Below are 20056 nucleotides of genomic sequence, written 5' to 3'. Positions count from 1 at the left end.
TTGCCTTTTGTCATTGTTTGTGTCATCTGGATGTAAACATGATACAAATAAAGAGCTGAAGTTGTTTATGTGAAATTTTCCCACAAAAAAGGTTTGTGCGCTGTCAGATTCCCACCAAGTCTCCCACTAAAACATTTTGAGGTGATGCTACAGTACTGCGTTGCTGGATGGCAGTATAACAGCATGGCACCATTATTCCATTGTCTAGGGAGAACCCCGAGTACTGAAAGGGCTTTGCAGTATATGTGCAAATACTAACATGGTAATTCACCACAGTGAATCACAAATAATATATACAAATAATGAATTTTGATGCCTCATTGAATGAAAGTTCCATTTTTCAACTCATGCAGATATTCATACCATTGCATGAATGGAAAACATTCATTATTTGCTTTATATGACACTTAAATAGATCAGCATCATTGAAACATGACTTACACAAAGCTAACAGCAGAGGGCAGTGTAAGCTCTATGTCTGACCTGTAGGACACTTTGGCTGGCATGTGAGCTGGTACACCGCTGAGTAGTGTCTCAGCCCACATTTCAGCTGGCTGTGGTAGATAGATGTTATTTTAGAGATGGGGGAATGGACAGGATGTCTGCCTGGGTTGTTGCCATCCAGGGCTCAAGGGTATTCTCTGGCATTGTGCATGCAGCAAAGCACAGCACCAGCTCATGGTCCCAGACTTCACTTGACTGAACTTGACTTGACGTGATGATCACAGAAACTCACCATGCAGTTAAAAAATATATATGTTTCAGAACACGTCAACATGAACATAGCCTCTTGACACTACACAAACAGATTTCCAAAATCACTGTACAACAACAATGGCATGGAAAGTCACTGTGAAACAGTCACATAGCGTGGATGAACAATGCAATGGCACGAGGGAAACAGGCATAACCCTCCTGATGCATTTCTTCAGACACTGACTAAGCAGAAGACAAGGTTCTTCTTCCATATTTCTTAACCATCTGGATGTTTGTAAGAAGGATGTTGCCAGTTTCTCTCAACCAATATGATTTCAACTTAATTCAATTACAGCTGTCAAATGTCGATAGAGGACACAGTCAAATATTAATCATGCTGTTGCTACAAAATTGTCCAAAAGTGGAGTTTTGATAAGCTGAAGAACAGATAGAATACACATGATTTGCAAAAGAGACTATAAGTTGCAGAAGTATCAGCTCAATTTTTTTCTGTCTTCACTTATTTCTGTAACCAGTGGACTCGCTCTGCACAAGGAGAGTAACTCGCTCCTATGGGCTATCAATTATTTCTATAAGAGATCTGATTGGATGGCGTGCCAGCGAGCAGTTTCTATTTGACCCCTACTACACATTTCCCTCCAATGTCCTTGTCCCGCCTCTGGAGCTTTGTTTCCAATCAACACTCGACCCAGAACACTGCTCTTTGTGTACAGACGTCCCTGTAGAAATAGAGAGATGGCAATAAATAATTAAATGAATAAAATCCTGTAGGAATATGGGCATAGATAGATAGATAGATAGATAGATAGATAGATAGATAGATAGATAGATAGATAGATAGATAGATAGATAGATAGATAGATAGATAGATAGATAGATAGATAGATAGATAGATAGATAGATAGATAGATAGATAGATAGATAGATAGATAGATAGATAGATAGATAGATAGATGTTCTGTTTTGCACACACTAAAAAGTAATTAAAAGCATCATTGAGATGCTACATTTCAAGATGAGTGAACTCAATGACAACTGTGCAGCCGATTTACCCCTGCTGAGTGTATATCCACTGGGTAAATTTCTTAAGATCGTACCTGCATGACTATAAACTCAAGGACCAATGGCAGCTCAGTGATGTCACCAGGGGGCAGGTCAAACAGGAATGGAGCATTCCAGACAGGATTTGAACCACTGACCCCTTTGGTTTCCTTGGTACCAATCACTTTCCTTTCCAGACATAGGTTGATGATGATGTAATGATCTGTACAAAGAAAGTGGATAAGCAGCTCCATTGTGAGTGATGATTGTATCAGCATATTTTGATAAAAAAGAAGTTTGTTTGTCTGTATGTGGCCCTGTGACAGACTGGCATCCTGTCCAAGGTGTACCCCACCTCACGCCCTATGACTGCTGGGATAGGCTCCAGTTCCTCCACAACCCTTAAGTGGAGTAAAAAGAAAGTAGACAGTGGTATAAGGAGATGTGAGATAAGGCAAAAAGAAAAGTGGCAAAAGCTAAGGAAAAGGTATATAGTGAGTTGTACAAGACGTTAATCAGAAAGGAAGGAGAAAAGGACTTGTACTGATTGGCCAGATAAAGGGACCAAGCTGAAAAGGATGTGCAGCAGGTTAGGGTAATAAATTATACAGATGGTAAAGTGCTGACAGGTGAGTAGAGTTAGGGCAGCTATGAAGAGGATGAAATGTAGAAAGGCAGTCGGTCCAGATGACATTTCAGTGGAGGCATGGAAATGTTTAGGAGAGCAGCAATATGGTTTCATGGCGAGAAAGAGCACTACAGATGCAATGTTTGCTCTGAGAGTACTAATGGAGACGTAGAGAGAAGGCCAGAAGGAGTTACATTGTGTGTTTATGGATTTAGAGAAAGCTTATGACAGGGTGCCAAGAGAAGAGTTGTGGTATTGTATGAGGAAGTCTGGAGTAGCAGAGAAGTATGTGAGGGTAGTGCAGGACATATACAAGGATAGCGTGACAGTGGTGAGATGCACAGTAGGAATGACAGACTCATTCAAGGTGGTGGTGGGATTACACCAAGGATCAGCTCTGAGTCATTTCTTGTTTGCAATGGTGATGTACAGGTTGATGGAAGAGATCAGACAGGAGTCTCCATGGACTATGATGTTTGCAGATGACATTGTGATCTATAGCGGGCTCCCTCTCATTTACATGTATGTGAGCTCAGGTGGGACAGTTTGGGAACAAAGTTAGAGAGGCGAGATTGAGATGTTTGGACAGGAAGGACCCAGAGTATATAGGGAGAACAATGCTGAGGATGGAGCCACCAGGCAGGAGAAGAAGAGGAAGGCCAAAGGGGATGTGCTGAGGGAGGACATGTAGGTGGCTAACATGATAGGGGAAGATACACAGAACAGAGTGAGATGGAAACGATCTGCTGCTGATCTGCTGTGACAACCCCTAACGGGAGTAGCCAACAGAGGAAGAAGAAAGAAAATGTATTTATTGATTTATTTTCCAAATGGATTAGGAATGAATGAGACTGAATGTGGCAGCTATACTGGGAGTTACAAATTGACCATACATTTAAAATTGCAATAAAATAAAACTCTCAACCTACTTGGTAATTGTTGGCATTTCACCATACAATAACATCTGCAGAAATGGCAGATTGATTTATTGTTATCGTTGTTTTTTTTTTTGTTTTGTTTTTTTTGGAGGTCTAAGGTCTGTATGGGAAAATATCTGAGGTCTGATATTCCCGTACAGCAAAGTTAATAATTCCTTTATTATATGTTCAGAGCTGTTTTCATCTTGTTGGTCTTCATTTTGCATGTCCACTTTGAGCTTGTTTGCTGTTAATTCCTCCAATTCATACTCGTCAGTGTAATAAAATTTGCTTGGAGAATGGTTCTCTTCGTTGCTCATAATTTCTTTGTTCGCTTTTTGTTTTGTTTTATTTTGCGCCGTGAAAATTGTAAACAAAGTCACAAACCTGATACATGATCCAGACCGACTGTGATGGTAATGGTCTGATAGGGGAAAATATCAGACCGGAAATCAGCCAATCAATGCGTGCGTACTGTCGTAACCATATAATAAACTGTAAAAATGTAAAATCCAAGAAAGTGTGGACAATGGCAACTACAACATGGCTGTAGTTTGATTCAGTGCTACAATTCTTCAGACATAGGCTTTAATTCAATTCAATGTATTTAGTTTATATAACACCAAATCACAACAAAGCTGCCTCAAGGCGCTTCACACAAGTAAGGTCAACCCCTAGAGCAAGCACACAAATCAAATCAAATCAATTTTATTTATATAGCGCCAAATCACAACAAACAGTTGCGCCAAGGCGCTTTATATTGTAAGGCAAAGCCATACAATAATTACGGAAAAACCCCAACGGTCAAAATGACCCCCTGTGAGCAAGCACTTGGCGACAGTGGGAAGGAAAAACTCCCTTTTAACAGGAAGAAACCTCCAGCAGAACCAGGCTCAGGGAGGGGCAGTCTTCTGCTGGGACTGGTTGGGGCTGAGGGAGAGAACCAGGAAAAAGACATGCTGTGGAGGGGAGCAGAGATCAATCACCAATGATTAAATGCAGAGTGGTGCATACAGAGCAAAAAGAGAAAGAAACACTCAGTGCATCATGGGAACCCCCCAGCAGTCTACGTCTATAGCAGCATAACTAAGGGATGGTTCAGGGTCACCTGATCCAGCCCTAACTATAAGCTTTAGCAAAAAGGAAAGTTTTAAGCCTAATCTTAAAAGTAGAGAGGGTGTCTGTCTCCCTGATCCGAATTGGGAGCTGGTTCCAGAGGAGAGGAGCCTGAAAGCTGAAGGCTCTGCCTCCCATTCTACTCTTAAAAACCCTAGGAACTACAAGTAAGCCTGCAGTCTGAGAGCGAAGCGCTCTATTGGGGTGATATGGTACTATGAGGTCCCTAAGATAAGATGGGACCTGATTATTCAAAACCTTATAAGTAAGAAGAAGAATTTTAAATTCTATTCTAGAATTAACAGGAAGCCAATGAAGAGAAGCCAATATGGGTGAGATATGCTCTCTCCTTCTAGTCCCTGTCAGTACTCTAGCTGCAGCATTTTGAATTAACTGAAGGCTTTTCAGGGACCTTTTAGGACAACCTGATAATAATGAATTACAATAGTCCAGCCTAGAGGAAATAAATGCATGAATTAGTTTTTCAGCATCACTCTGAGACAAGACCTTTCTAATTTTAGAGATATTGTGCAAATGCAAAAAAGCAGTCCTACATATTTGTTTAATATGCACATTGAATGACATATCCTGATCAAAAATGACTCCAAGATTTCTCACAGTATTACTAGAGGTCAGGGTAATGCCATCCAGAGTAAGGATCTGGTTAGACACCATGTTTCTAAGATTTGTGGGGCCAAGTACAATAACTTCAGTTTTATCTGAGTTTAAAAGCAGGAAATTAGAGGTCATCCATGTCTTTATGTCTGTAAGACAATCCTGCAGTTTAGCTAATTGGTGTGTGTCCTCTGGCTTCATGGATAGATAAAGCTGGGTATCATCTGCGTAACAATGAAAATTTAAGCAATGCTGTCTAATAATACTGCCTAAGGGAAGCATGTATAAAGTGAATAAAATTGGTCCTAGCACAGAACCTTGTGGAACTCCATAATTAACCTGAGTCTGTGAAGAAGATTCCCCATTTACATGAACAAATTGTAATCTATTAGATAAATATGATTCAAACCAATGCAGCGCAGTGCCTTTAATACCTATGGCATGCTCTAATCTCTGTAATAAAATTTTATGGTCAACAGTATCAAAAGCAGCACTGAGGTCTAACAGAACAAGCACAGAGATGAGTCCACTGTCTGAGGCCATAAGAAGATCATTTGTAACCTTCACTAATGCTGTTTCTGTACTATGATGAATTCTAAACCCTGACTGAAACTCTTCAAATAGACCATTCCTCTGCAGATGATCAGTTAGCTGTTTTACAACTACCCTTTCAAGAATTTTTGAGAGAAAAGGAAGGTTGGAGATTGGCCTATAATTAGCTAAGATAGCTGGGTCAAGTGATGGCTTTTTAAGTAATGGTTTAATTACTGCCACCTTAAAAGCCTGTGGTACATAGCCAAATAATAAAGATAGATTGATCATATTTAAGATTGAAGCATTAATTAATGGTAGGGCTTCCTTGAGCAGCCTGGTAGGAATGGGGTCTAATAGACATGTTGATGGTTTGGAGGAAGTAACTAATGAAAATAACTCAGACAGAACAATCGGAGAGAAAGAGTCTAACCAAATACCAGCATTACTGAAAGCAGCCAAAGAGAACGATACGTCTTTGGGATGGTTATGAGTAATTTTTTCTCTAATAGTTAAAATTTTATTAGCAAAGAAAGTCATGAAGTCATTACTAGTTAAAGATAAAGGAATACTCGGCTCAATAGAGCTCTGACTCTTTGTCAGCCTGGCTACAGTGCTGAAAAGAAACCTGGGGTTGTTCTTATTTTCTTCAATTAGTGTTGAGTAGTAAGATGTCATAGCTTTACAGAGGGTTATTTTATAGAGCAACAGACTCTTTTTCCAGGCTAAATCTAGATCTTCTAAATTAGTGAGACGCCATTTCCTCTCCAACTTACGGGTTATCTGCTTTAAGCTGCGAGTTTGTGAGTTATACCACGGAGTCAGGCACTTCTGATTTAAAGCTCTCTTTTTCAGAGGAGCTACAGCATCCAAAGTTGTCCTCAAAGAGGATATAAAACTATTGACGAGATAATCTATCTCACTCACAGAGTTTAGGTAGCTACTCTGCACTGTGTTGGTATATGGCATTAGAGAACATAAAGAAGGAATCATATCCTTAAACCTAGTTACAGCGCTTTCTGAAAGACTTCTACTGTAATGAAACTTATTCCCCACTGCTGGGTAGTCCATTAAAGTAAATGTAAATGTTACTAAGAAATGATCAGACAGAAGGGGGTTTTCAGGGAATACTGTTAAGTCTTCAATTTCCATACCATAAGTCAGAACAAGATCTAAGATATGATTAAAGTGGTGGGTGGACTCATTTACATTTTGAGCAAAGCCAATCGAGTCTAATAATAGATTAAATGCAGTGTTGAGGCTGTCATTCTCAGCATCTGTGTGGATGTTAAAATCGCCCACTATAATTATCTTATCTGAGCTAAGCACTAAGTCAGACAAAAGGTCTGAAAATTCACAGAGAAACTCACAGTAACAACCAGGTGGACGATAGATAACAACAAATAAAACTGGTTTTTGGGACTTCCAATTTGGATGGACAAGACTAAGAGTCAAGCTTTCAAATGAATTAAAGCTCTGTCTGGGTTTTTGATTAATTAATAAGCTGGAGTGGAAGATTGCTGCTAATCCTCCGCCTCGGCCTGTGCTACGAGCGTTCTGGCAGTTAGTGTGACTCGGGGGTGTTGACTCATTTAAACTAACATATTCATCCTGCTGTAACCAGGTTTCTGTAAGGCAGAATAAATCAATATGTTGATCAATTATTATATCATTTACTAACAGGGACTTAGAAGAGAGAGACCTAATGTTTAATAGACCACATTTAACTGTTTTAGTCTGTGGTGCAGTTGAAGGTGCTATATTATTTTTTCTTTTTGAATTTTTATGCTTAAATAGATTTTTACTGGTTATTGGTGGTCTGGGAGCAGGCACCGTCTCTATGGGGATGGGGTAATGAGGGGATGGCAGGGGGAGAGAAGCTGCAGAGAGGTGTGTAAGACTACAACTCTGCTTCCTGGTCCCAACCCTGGATAGTCACGGTTTGGAGGGTTTAAGAAAATTGGCCAGATTTCTATAAATGAGAGCTGCTCCATCCAAAGTGGGATGGATGCCGTCTCTCCTAACAAGACCAGGTTTTCCCCAGAAGCTTTGCCAATTATCTATGAAGCCCACCTCATTTTTTGGACACCACTCAGACAGCCAGCAATTCAGGGAGAACATGCGGCTAAACATGTCACTCCCAGTCCGATTGGGGAGGGGCCCAGAGAAAACTACAGAGTCCGACATTGTTTTTGCAAAGTTACACACCGATTCAATGTTAATTTTAGTGACCTCCGATTGGCGTAACCGGGTGTCATTACTACCGACGTGAATTACAATCTTATCAAATTTACGCTTAGCCTTAGCCAGCAGTTTCAAATTTCCTTCAGTGTCGCCTGCTCTGGCCCACGGAAGACAATTGACTATGGTTACTGGTGTCGCTAACTTCACATTTCTCAAAACAGAGTCGCCAATAACCAGAGTTTGTTCCTCGGCGGGTGTGTCGCCGAGTGGGGAAAAACGGTTAGAAATGTGAACGGGTTGGCGGTGTACACGGGGCTTCTGTTTAGGACTACGCTTCCTCCTCACAGTCACCCAGCTGGCCTGCTTTCCCGGCTGCTCGGGATCCGCTGGAGGGGAACTAATGGCGGCTAAGCTACCTTGGTCCGCACCGACTACAGGGGCCTGGCTAGCTGTAGGATTTTCCAAGATGCGGAGCCGAGTCTCCAATTCGCCCAGCCTGGCCTCCAAAGCTACGAATAAGCTACACTTATTAGTACCATTACTGCTAAAGGAGGCCGAGGAATAACTAAACATTTCACACCCAGAGCAGAAAAGTGCGGGAGAGACAGGAGAAGCCACCATGCTAAACCGGCTAAGAGCTAGTAGCTGTGCTAAGCTAGCGGATTCCTAAAAACACACAAAGTGAATAATGTGTAAATAATTTAGAGGTGATTCAGCAGAGGGAGTGCTTTAGTTAAGGCACGTGAAGATTACACTGTGAAACAAATCGTTATCTAGTTATCTAGATCAATCTAACTACGCAGATTAAACAGCTAACAGATACAGCAAAACACCGCTGTGCTCCGGAAAAGGAAGTGATACAATACCGCAGTGAGATCCAACCGGCGACAGTGGTAAGGAACAACTCCCTCTGATGATATTAAGGAAGAAACCTCATGCGGACCAGACTCAGAGGGTTGACCCACTGCTTAGGTCATTCTAACACTTACAAGATTTTGCAAAGTTTTACAAAATAGAACATAACACAACAAAAGAAGATGCATTTGATGAGAAATACATGCAGGCATCTAGTCCACAGTAAGGGGTCATCCAGCAGTTTTCACGCCATTCAGTGGGCCTGTTCCTGTGGCAGAGTCCGTTCCACGTTCCACATCCATTTCAGAAATTATGCATAAATCTTGTAATTATGCAGAAATTATACCAGGCTTCTCTCAAACAGTGACCAAATACCAAAATACCAAGTAAACCTCTGGGTGCAACACCCAGAGGTTTACTTGTTGCAGTGTTTAAATATTTGTTTAAATATGACTGAACTTGTAAAACAGTGAAATTGCCCTTAACAATAAAAGGGTAAATATGTGCCAATAAAATTATTATTTATTTATTTATTTTAAGCTGAGATCCATCATAGCTTCCCCAAATGTCAACAAATCTACAGTAGTGATAAGCCTGGAGCGCTGTTTGGCTTAGTGTTGCTACAATATCAATAATTAAATTGGAATGATCTTGATGCCTCAGCCTTGCACATAAAAGTGTCTTCAGATAATTGAATTAAACTTGAACAATTTACAGTTTCTGTTATCTCTAGGCCAATATACAGACTGTTTCAATGGTTTTTCTAATGCAGTGCATCCTGAAAGTACTCACAGGACACTTTTTCCACATTTTGTTATTTTACAACCTTGTTCCAAAATGGAGTAAATTCAGTTTTCACAGCCATTTTCAGATCTCTCCAGAGATGTTCAATCAGATTCAGGTCTAGGCTCTGGTTGGGCCACTCAAGGACATTCGCAGAGTTGTCCTGAAGCCACTCCTTTGATATCTTGGCTGTGTGTTTTGGGTCATTGTGTTGCTGAAAGATGAACCGTCACCCCAGTCTGAGGTCAAGAGCATTCTGGAGCAGGTTTTCATCCAGTATGTCTCTGTACTTTTCTTCATTCATCTTTCCCTCAATCATGACTACTCTCCCAGTTCCTGCTGCTGAAAACATCCCCACAGCATGATGCTGTCACCACCATGCCTCACTGTAGGGATGATGCCTGGTTTCCTCCAAACATGATGCCTGGCATTCACACCAAAGAGTTCAATCTTTGTCTCATCAGAGCAGAGAGTTTTGTTTTTCATGGTCTGAGATTCCTTCAGGTGCCTTTTGACAAACTCCAGGTAGGCTGTCATGTGCCTTTTACTAAGGAGTGGCTTCTGTCTGGCCACTCTACCATACAGGCCTGACTGGTGGATTGCTGCAGAGATGGTTGTCTTTCTGAAAGGTTCTCCTCTCTCCACAGGGGAATGCTGGAGCTCTGCCAGAGTGACCATCGGGTTCTTGGTCACCTCTTTGACTAAGGTCCTTCTCCCCTGATTCCTCAGTTTAGATGCGTAGCCAGCTCTAGGAAGAGTCCCGGTGGAGCCAAACTTCTTCCATTTATGGATGATGGAGGCCACTGTGCTCATTGGGACCTTCAAAACAGCAGAAATGTTTCTGTACTCTTCCCTAGATTTGTGTCTTAAGAAAATCCTGTCTTGGAGGTCTACAGACAATAACGTTGGCTTCATGCTTGGTTTGTGCTGTGACATGCACTGTCAACTGTGGCACCTTATATGTAGACAGGTGTGTGCCTTCCAACTCATGTCCAATCATTGGAATTTACCACAGGTGGAGTCTAATTAAGCTGTAGAAACATCTCAAGGATGATCAGTGGAAACAGAATGCACCTGGGCTCAATTTTGAGCTTCATGGCAAAGGCTGTGAATAATAGGAAAATAGGAAAAAACTATTTCATCCATTTTGGAATAAGGCTGTAACATAACAAAATGTGGAAAAAGTGAAGTGCTGCGAATAGTTTCCGGATGCACTGTATGTTATTGATTTGATCTAATGTTAGTGTTTTCTGCAATCGTCCATTCTGACATCTGTGTCCTCACTCATAAAATCTGATTTCCATTGCAAATCCCTTTTACAGTAACATGTAACTGGCTTCAATAATAATTATAATAATACAATGAAGCAGTGAATCACTGCCAGGCGTCAATTTTTCAACTAAAAAGAACAGATTTGGGCACATTTTTAGAAGAGCTTTGATGACAAAACAATTACAACTAACGATCGTAAAAGTTTCCGTTTCAGTGATAAGCAGCAGAACAGCAAATCTGTTTTCTTTTTCGCAGTATCTCTCACGTCCTCCCAGCAAGCATGCTGAAAGCAGAGCTTTAAATGAGAAACAGTGACATATGATACCGACTGGAGGGGAAATGATAGCAGGCTGATCAGTTCCTAATCTGATTATAGCAAACCAATCAGGGATCAGGCTCGGCCTGACTGTGGCCGGGGCAAACACCGGCTATAAACATTATGAGTCTTCACACATCAGCGAAGGACATCACGACAATCACTTACATTATTTTTTTTTAACTGTTGTGCTTAATATAAACAAAATGTTTACTTTTTAACTGATCATTATTGTTTTTAATACATTTATTTTATTATTATTTACATTCATACATTTATGTTGACCAGTGTACTGTAGATTTGATATCTTGCAGTGATGTACTTTGAAGTGAATGGTTTAAACTGGTCATATGAATCTCATCACAGACCACAATTCGATACGCACCTCGATACACCATGAGCGATACGATACATATAGTGATACGTGACGATACTGACGATACAATGTGACACAATTCACTCCCGTTCCCGATTCAATGCAATTTGATATGTATTTGATGGTGATTAAATTCCTCACAATGCGATACGATTAATGATGTTACTGATAAGATTTTATCGATATCGATGCCATTATCGATTCCGCTTATCGATCCGATTCTTTATTGATTCCCTTATCAGTACCTCTTGTGAATTTTCTGTGTATTAAATGTAGACTTTACAGGTTTTCTATGTCAGCAACATTTTATTGAGTCTTAAAGTAAATAAATATGAAATTGGTCACTGGATCCTTGATCTCTGGACAGAAATAGAAATAAACAAAATCTGTCATTTCTTTTAAAATCATTTCCTTTCAGATATTAATGACACAAATGTTGTTGTGAAAGTGTCATGACACGGACCCACAACAGGGGGCACAAATGAACGGTCAATAGATGAGCCAAAAAGTAACAATTTAATGTTGTGAAGGTGCACAACGAATACACAGACAATCTCAGAATCTGATAACAGTCAATCCACAAAGGTGACGTGTGGGCAGGCTCGAGGATAGAAGACGTCTGTCCTGAGAAGAGCCGGAACCACACGATTTCCGGCGCCACCGAACCTGGTGAATACTGGAGCCGCCAAGTCCCGAATTCCCAGGTGATCACCGTCCCCGACTGTCGGATCTGGTACTGCTGGCAAAGAACAAAGACAGTCAAGTGTGGGTGTGTGTACACCCTGTAACAACAACGGTGGGAATGCCACCTCCACCTCTAACACACACTCGTGCAGCGTCTGAGTACCACTTATCTGACGGACATAGGACAAAACAGTCGCGACCCACGCCGGTCCTCTGGTTGACAGCTGCAAAACAATAGCTCTTGGAATCAATTACTACAGGCAGAGAAAGTTACCTCCATAGAAGTACGATATCTCGGCGATGAGGTGGAGATGACGTCTGGGTTTTATGGAGTGAGATGATGAAGAATGAGTGACAGCTGTCAGGAATTAATGAGTGACAGCTGTCACTCTCGGCTGTGTCCGTGGCGGCAGCGCCCTCTCGTGCCTGAAGCCCGCACTTCAGGCAGGGCGCCCTCTGGTGGTGGGCCAGCAGTACCTCCTCTTCTGGTGGCCGACCAGGCTTATCGGGGTGTCAATGGTAGAAATCGGCCAGGAGGGCCGGATCCAGGATGAAGCTCCTCTTCACCCAGGAGCGTTCTTCGGGTCCATACCCCTCCCAGTCCACCAGATATTGGAACCCCCGGCCCATTCGACGGACGTCCAGGAGCCGGCGCACTGTCCAAGCCGGCTCCCCGTCAATGATCCGGGCAGGAGGCGGCGTCGGACCGGGAGCACAGAGGGGTGAGGTGTGGTGAGGCTTGATCCTGGACACATGAAAGACTGGGTGGATCCGCAGTGAAGCCGGGAGTTGGAGCTTCACTGCGGCAGGACTGAGGATTTTGAGGATTCTGTAAGGTCCGATATACCTGTCCTTGAGTTTCGGGGAGTCCACCTGGAGGGGGATGTCCTTCGTGGACAGCCACACCTCCTGCCTGGGCCGGTAAGCAGGGGCCGGGGATCGCCGGCGGTCCGCATGGGTCTTCGCCCTCGTCCGGGCCTTCAACAAGGCAGAACGGGCGGAGCGCCACACCCGACAGCACTTCCGCAGGTGGGCCTGGACCGAGGGCACACCGACCTCTCCCTCCACCACGGGAAACAATGGGGGCTGATACCCCAAACACACCTCAAACGGGGAGAGGCCGGTGGCTGTTAACATCTGGCTGTTATGCGCATACTCGATCCAGGCCTGGTTCTTGGTCCCGGGGCGATAGCTGATCCGGAAGTCAAAACGCCCGAAGAACAGTGACCAGCGGGCTTGCCTGGGGTTCAGCCGCTTAGCGGTCCTGATATACTCCAGGTTCCGGTCAGTGAAAACCGTGAATGGCACAGACGCTCCCTCCAACAGGTGTCTCCACTCCTCCTCGAGTTCTCGATTGCCGACGTCATAGTTCCGTTCAGCCGGGGTCAACCTGCGAGAAAAGTAGGCACACGGGTGAAGAACCTTATCGGTCTCTCTGCTCTGGGATAGCACGGCTCCTATCCCTGAGTCAGAGGCGTCCACTTCAACCACAAACTGGCGGCTAGGGTCGGGCTGCACCAAAACTGGCGCAGTAGAGAACCGGCGTTTCAACTCCTTGAACGCGGCTTCGCACCGATCCGACCAGCTGAAGGGGACTTTTGGAGAGGTCAGGGCTGTCAGGGGGCTAACTACCTGACTGTAGCCCTTAATGAACCTCCTATAGAAATTAGCGAAGCCGAGGAACTGTTGCAGCTTCCTACGGCTTGTTGGTTGGGGCCAATCTCTAACCGCCGCAACCTTGGCCGGATCAGGGGCGACGGAGTTAGAGGAGATGATAAACCCCAGGAAGGACAAAGACGTGCGGTGAAACTCGCACTTCTCGCCCTTCACAAACAGTCGGTTCTCTAACAACCGCTGCAGGACCTAACGTACATGCTGGACATGGGTCTCAGGATCCAGAGAAAAGATGAGAATATCGTCCAGATACACGAAGACGAATCGGTGCAGGAAGTCCCGCAAGATGTCGTTAACCAAGGCTTGGAACGTCGCGGGGGCGTTGGTGAGGCCGAACGGCATGACCAGGTACTCAAAGTGACCTAACGGGGTGTTAAATGCCATCTTCCATTCGTCTCCCTTCCGGATCCGAACCAGGTGATACGCATTTCTAAGATCCAGCTTAGTAAAGATTTTGGCTCCATGCAGGGGGGTGAACACGGAATCTAACAATGGCAACGGGTATCGGTTGCGAACCGTAATCTCATTCAGCCCCCTGTAATCAATGCATGGACGGAGTCCGCCATCTTTCTTGCCCACAAAAAAGAAACCTGCACCCATCGGGGAGGTGGAGTTCCGGATCAGCCCGGCAGCTAATGAGTCCCGGATGTAGGTCTCCATTGATTCGCGCTCAGGTCGTGAGAGGTTGTACAGCCTGCTGGACAGGAACTCAACGCCTGGAACCAAATCAATGGCACAATCGTACGGACGGTGCGGGGTAAGGGTGAGTGCCAGATCCTTGCTGAAGACGTCAGCAAGATCGTGGTACTCAACCGGCACTGCCGTCAGATTGGGAGGGGCTTTGACCTCCTCCCTAGCATGCAAACCAGGAGGAACCGAGGATCCTAAACACACCCGATGGCAGGTTTCGCTCCACTGAACCACTACCCCAGACGGCCAATCAATCCGGGGATTGTGTTTCAACATCCAGGGGAAGCCCAAAATCACACAGGAGGTAGAAGGAGTTACAAAAAACTCAATCTCCTCCCGATGGTTTCCAGACACCACCAGAGTTACTGGTTGTGTCTTGTGTGTGATTAAAGGGAGGAGGGTGCCATCTAGTGCCCGCACCTGCAATGGCGAAGGAAGCGCCACCAGAGGGAGCCCTACCTCCCTTGCCCATCTGCTGTCTAGCAGATTCCCTTCTGACCCCGTGTCCACCAGTGCTGGGGCTTGAAAGGTTAAATCCCCGCTCAGGATTGTAACTGGGAGTCGTGTGGCAATCTGTGTGTGTCCCACATGAATGTTATGACCCCCCCTTAGCCCAGTCTCTAAGGGCGGTTGTTGTCGTTCTGGCCGTTTGGGGCAGTTTTTCTGTATGTGCTCCTTTGAGCTGCAGAGAAAACACTCCCCGCGGACCAGCCTCCTCATTTTGGCCCTGTGGGTTTCCCTAACAACGTCAGCAGGGGGAGCTGTAACCCCACGGAGCGCTGCGGCTGTGGAGCGTGGGGAGGGCGGCCCCTTTTCAAACCCGGAAGGGAGAGGGACGGCACGTATCCAGCCACGTCCTTCACCTCGCTCCCGACGGTGCTCCTCCAACCGATTATCTAACCGTATAACGAGATCGATAAGCCCATCTAAATCCTGCGGTTCTTCCTTAGCTACCAGATGTTCCTTCAGGACCGATGACAGTCCGTGTATGAAGGCGGCACGGAGCGCAACGTTATTCCAGCCGGACCTCGCAGCCGCAATGCGGAAGTCGACTGCATATTCGGCTGCGCACCGGCGCCCCTGTCGCATTGACAGCAGCATTGTTGAAGTGGTCTCTCCTCTGTTAGGGTGATCAAACACTGTTCTGAACTCCCCCACAAACCCAGTGTATGCTGATAACAACCGTGAGTTCTGTTCCCAGAGCGCCGTAGCCCAGGCGCGTGCCTTACCCCGAAGCAAATTAATAACATAAGCCACCTTGCTGGCGTCAGACGCGTACATCACGGGTCGTTGTGCAAAGACGAGCGAACACTGCATCAGAAAGTCCGCGCACGTCTCCACACAACCCCCGTACGGCTCAGGGGGACTTATGTATGCTTCAGGGGATGGTGGGGGGGTTTGTTGAATGACCAGTGGAATGTTAATACCCGGCACCGGGTCGGCAGGAGGAGTAGCCGCAGCAGCGCTCTGATCGCGCGCTTCCACCTGTGCAGTGAGAGCCTCCATCCTGCGATTAAGGATGACGTTTTGCTCGGACATCAATTCCAGCCGAGCGGTAAAGGTGGTGAGGATTTGCTGCAACTCACCGAGCACGCCTCCTGCAGACACCTGTGCACCCTGCTCTTCCATTGGCTGTCCAACAGATGGGTGACGCCCCTCGGGATCCATGACGCTGGCCGAGATATCCTGTTGTGAAAGTGTAGTGACACGGACCCACAACAGGGGGCGCAAATGAACGGTCAATAGATGAGCCAAAAAGTAACAATTTAATGTTGTGAAGGTGCACAACGAATACACAGACAATCTCAGAATCTGATAACAGTCAATCCACAAAGGTGACGTGTGGGCAGGCTCGAGGATAGAAGACGTCTGTCCTGAGAAGAGCTGGAACCACACGATTTCCGCCGCCACCGAACCTGGTGAATACTGGAGCCGCCAAGTCCCGAATTCCCAGGTGATCACCGTCCCCGACTGTCGGATCTGGTACTGCTGGCGAAGAACAAAGACAGTCAAGTGTGGGTGTGTGTACACCCCGTAACAACAACGGTGGGAATGCCACCTCCACCTCTAACACACACTCGTGCAGCGTCTGAGTACCACTTATCTGACGGACGTAGGACGAAACAGTCGCGACCCACGCCGGTCCTCTGGTTGACAGCTGCAAAACAATAGCTCTTGGAATCAATTACTACAGGCAGAGAAAGTTACCTCCATAGAAGTACGATATCTCGGCGATGAGGTGGAGATGACGTCTGGGTTTTATGGAGTGAGATGATGAAGAATGAGTGACAGCTGTCAGGAATTAATGAGTGACAGCTGTCACTCCCGGCTGTGTCCGTGGCGGCAGCGCCCTCTCGTGCCTGAAGCCCGCACTTCAGGCAGGGCGCCCTCTGGTGGTGGGCCAGCAGTACCTCCTCTTCTGGCGGCCCACACAACAAATGTAACTCCATTATCTCTGAGCTGAGCTCTGTGCTGCATATTTTTATGTAATTCAAAAAAATGCAGGACGTCTCATTTTGGGAAAAAAAAAACCCTGATTTTTGTTTGGTTGTACTTTATTGTTTGTATTATAGCATTTGGAAAGTGGTGTCATTTGACTGAAAACGGTGATTCGCTCTGAAGTTATTAATTCCAACTGAAATCTGCACGGCTCTTTGGAGCTGTGCACTTAGTCCCACAAAACAGAGCATATTATTATTATTATTATTATTATTATTATTATTATTATTATTTCACCCGTCAATTGAATCGGCACTTAGTCCCACAAAACAGAGCATATTATTATTATTATTATTATTATTATTATTATTATTATTATTATTTCACCCGTCAATTGAATCGATACACACTGAATGAATCGATGCACTTGCATCACACACGTTTTGTATCTACAGTTGTGCTCAAAAGTTTACATACCCTGGCAGAATTTTTGCTTTTTTTAGCCATTTTTAAGAGAATATGAATGGCAACACAAAAACTTTTTTTTCACTCATGGTTAGTGGTTGGGTGAAGACATTTATTGTCAAACAACTGTGTTTCCTCTTTTTAAATCAAAATGACAAGAGAACTACCCAAATGACCCTGATCCAAAGTTTACATACTCCTGTTCTTAATACTGTGTTTTTCCCCTTTAACATCAATGACAGCTTGGAGTCTTTTGTGGTAGTTGTGGATGAGGCTCTCTGATGGTAAAGCTGCAACTGAATATGTCTTGGACTTTATTTACATCACTTACAAAGAAATATAAACAATATGGAACTCTATGTTAAATCTGCATGGAGTAGACAGTTCTCAAAAACTGAGTAACTGTGCAAGAAGTAGAAGAGTGAGGAAAGCCACCAAGACACCCAGATAACCCAGAAGACGTTATAGGCTTACATGGCTGTGATTGGAGAAATTATGCACAGTGCAAGCTTTGCATTTTGTATCATATTGTTATCCATCTTCATGATGAAGTGGTATAGAGGAGGATTTTCTTAAGAAGACCTGAAAGTTTAGCTATAAATTGCCAGAAGGTACATCTGAGATGCAAGCCTGGATTTGATCTGTGTTGATGAAAGAAAATCCTTCTCTGCTCTACTCCACTATGAAGCTAAGAGTAGTGATGACTTGTCTTCCAGTTCCTGCTGTTAAAAAACATCCCCACAGCATGATGCTGCCACCACCATGCTTCACTGTAGGGATGCTGCCTGGTTTCCTCCAAACATGGTGCCTGGCATTCACACCAATCTTTGTCACAATCAGACCAGTGAATTTTGTTTGCCAAAATTTTGTTTTTTGTTCTGAGTGAAAAAAAAAGTTTTTGTGTTGTCATTCATATTCTCTGAAAAATGGACAAAAAAGCAAAAATTCTGCCAGGGTATGTAAACTTTTGAGCACAACTGTAGATGCTGATTCGTATCAATCTCCACATGCCTAGTTCATACTGTATGTTGCATACTACACTGATTGTTTGAATGTGTTGATTAAAACTTGTTGAAAAAAAGCCAAAGTGCTTGATTTTTTTTTTAAGTCATAATTTTTAAGGTAGGGCAGCATGGTGGCTTTGTGGTTAGCTCTGTTGCCTCACAGCAATAAGGTACTGGGATCGCTGCCTCCCTTGTCCTTTTGGTATGGAGTTCTCCCTGTGTTTGCGAGGGTTCCCTCTGGGTGCTCTGGCTTCTTCCCACTTCCATACCACTACTGGTTTCGAGTCCTAGCCCATGGCCTCAGTGTATGACTGGGTGATAAGATGATCTCGAACCAGGATTGTAATCAAATCTATGTTAATTTCAGTGATAAGTCTTGTGCAATTTTACTTTATATGGAATAGACCTAGCAGCCTTTGAGCACCCATGCTGCATGATTGAAATTGAAAATCTGAACTTTTCAGAAAGGCAGTGCAGTGTCCTTCCAGGTAACCAATAAGATGGAGAAAATCTTGTAACCCTCATGGAAGGACAACCTTGATTTTGTTATCTCTGTCTACAGTTAGCTGATTTAAAAAAAAGAGATGGTCACAAAAGAAGCAAACAACGTGGACAGATACTGTGTTCTGATTGAGGGTGAGTGCTTATATCACTACATGCATTATAAGCTAGTTATTACCTATTTTTTGTTACCAAACAAATAATTTCTGATCATAGTTACAGCTTTTATTTAATTATTTTTATAAGTTACAAGGCAGGTTAACTTGTATTGCTTTGTTAAATCAGATAAATATTTTCTGTTGTTCTATTTATTTAAGTATTCTGAAGTTCACATAATAAAGTTTTTTCAGGCATCAGTCATTTTTTTTCATCAAACTGGCAGCATTATCAAATTAGATATTACGATAAATGTCAAAACCGATCAAAATGATGGGATAAATAGCAATTATATATATTTTTTCCATATCGCCCAGGCCTCCCTCAATGTACAGTCAAAATTGCTCCTTGAAATTTCTCTTGTTGTTGTTGAGATTCCCTGTTAACTTCAGAATCTCTGGTGACTTCAAATCATCTATTATCACATCACTTGTTACAGTTTGCTTCATTCCTTGTAGTTTCTGCACTCACAGTAGATTTTTGTTTGTACTATCTTGATTTCTTGTACTACCTTGACTTCCATCTTACTCCACGTTTAACTAACTTTACTGTCTAGTTGTCCAGTGTGAAACACCGTAATCATCACATACCTCTTTCTTTGAAGTGAATATTGAAAAGCTGCACTAAATGGAATTGATAAGTCATATGATATTATACAGTGGTGGGCACAGCTAACCAAAAAGTTAGCTTTGATAACCATTAATCCGATAACTGAAAAGTTATATTTTATCACGCTAAACCAATAAACTGCTAAAAAAAATTATCTTTATTACCAATAACTGATAACTTTTAGTATTGATTCGGATGCGGCCACATCATGTTGGCTTCTGATAGACCATTTTCATTTTCACTTTTCGCTGCTGGGTAAATTCAGGGATCACAAACACATAAAAACGCACAAAAATGAATGAATAAAAAATAAAACCCCAAATACTGTCATCATCTTTTAAAAGTTAGATGTTACAGTTTATCTCAGTATTAGATACATGAACTAAAAAGCTGCTGCTCTTTCCACACGCTTTGAACCCTGAGGCTTAACCAAAATACATGTTGTGTGGGCCGCTGAAGAGGAGGTACTGCTGGCCCACCACC

The 20056-nt window shown here is 43.6% G+C and overlaps 1 protein-coding gene across 1 annotated transcript in view; it reads right to left on the bottom strand.

Moving 5' to 3' along the window:
- Positions 1–230: 230 nt before the first annotated feature.
- The window catches only part of LOC117523938 (synaptotagmin-4), a 68613-nt gene continuing 48787 nt past the window's right edge, over positions 231–20056 (bottom strand). The window contains exons 4-5 of the mRNA XM_034185564.1: positions 1815–1981; positions 231–1436 (exon numbers count right to left, since the gene is read on the bottom strand). Coding sequence (XP_034041455.1) covers positions 1287–1436; positions 1815–1981 — 317 coding nt within the window. The 3' untranslated portion in view covers positions 231–1286. The remainder of the gene's footprint in view (positions 1437–1814; positions 1982–20056) is intronic.

This window comes from Thalassophryne amazonica, chromosome 2 (assembly GCF_902500255.1).
Source record: "Thalassophryne amazonica chromosome 2, fThaAma1.1, whole genome shotgun sequence".
NCBI lineage: Eukaryota > Metazoa > Chordata > Actinopteri > Batrachoidiformes > Batrachoididae > Thalassophryne > Thalassophryne amazonica.
The sequence above is the reverse complement of the archived record's forward strand: the minus strand, read 5'-3'. Positions and strand labels throughout refer to the sequence as shown.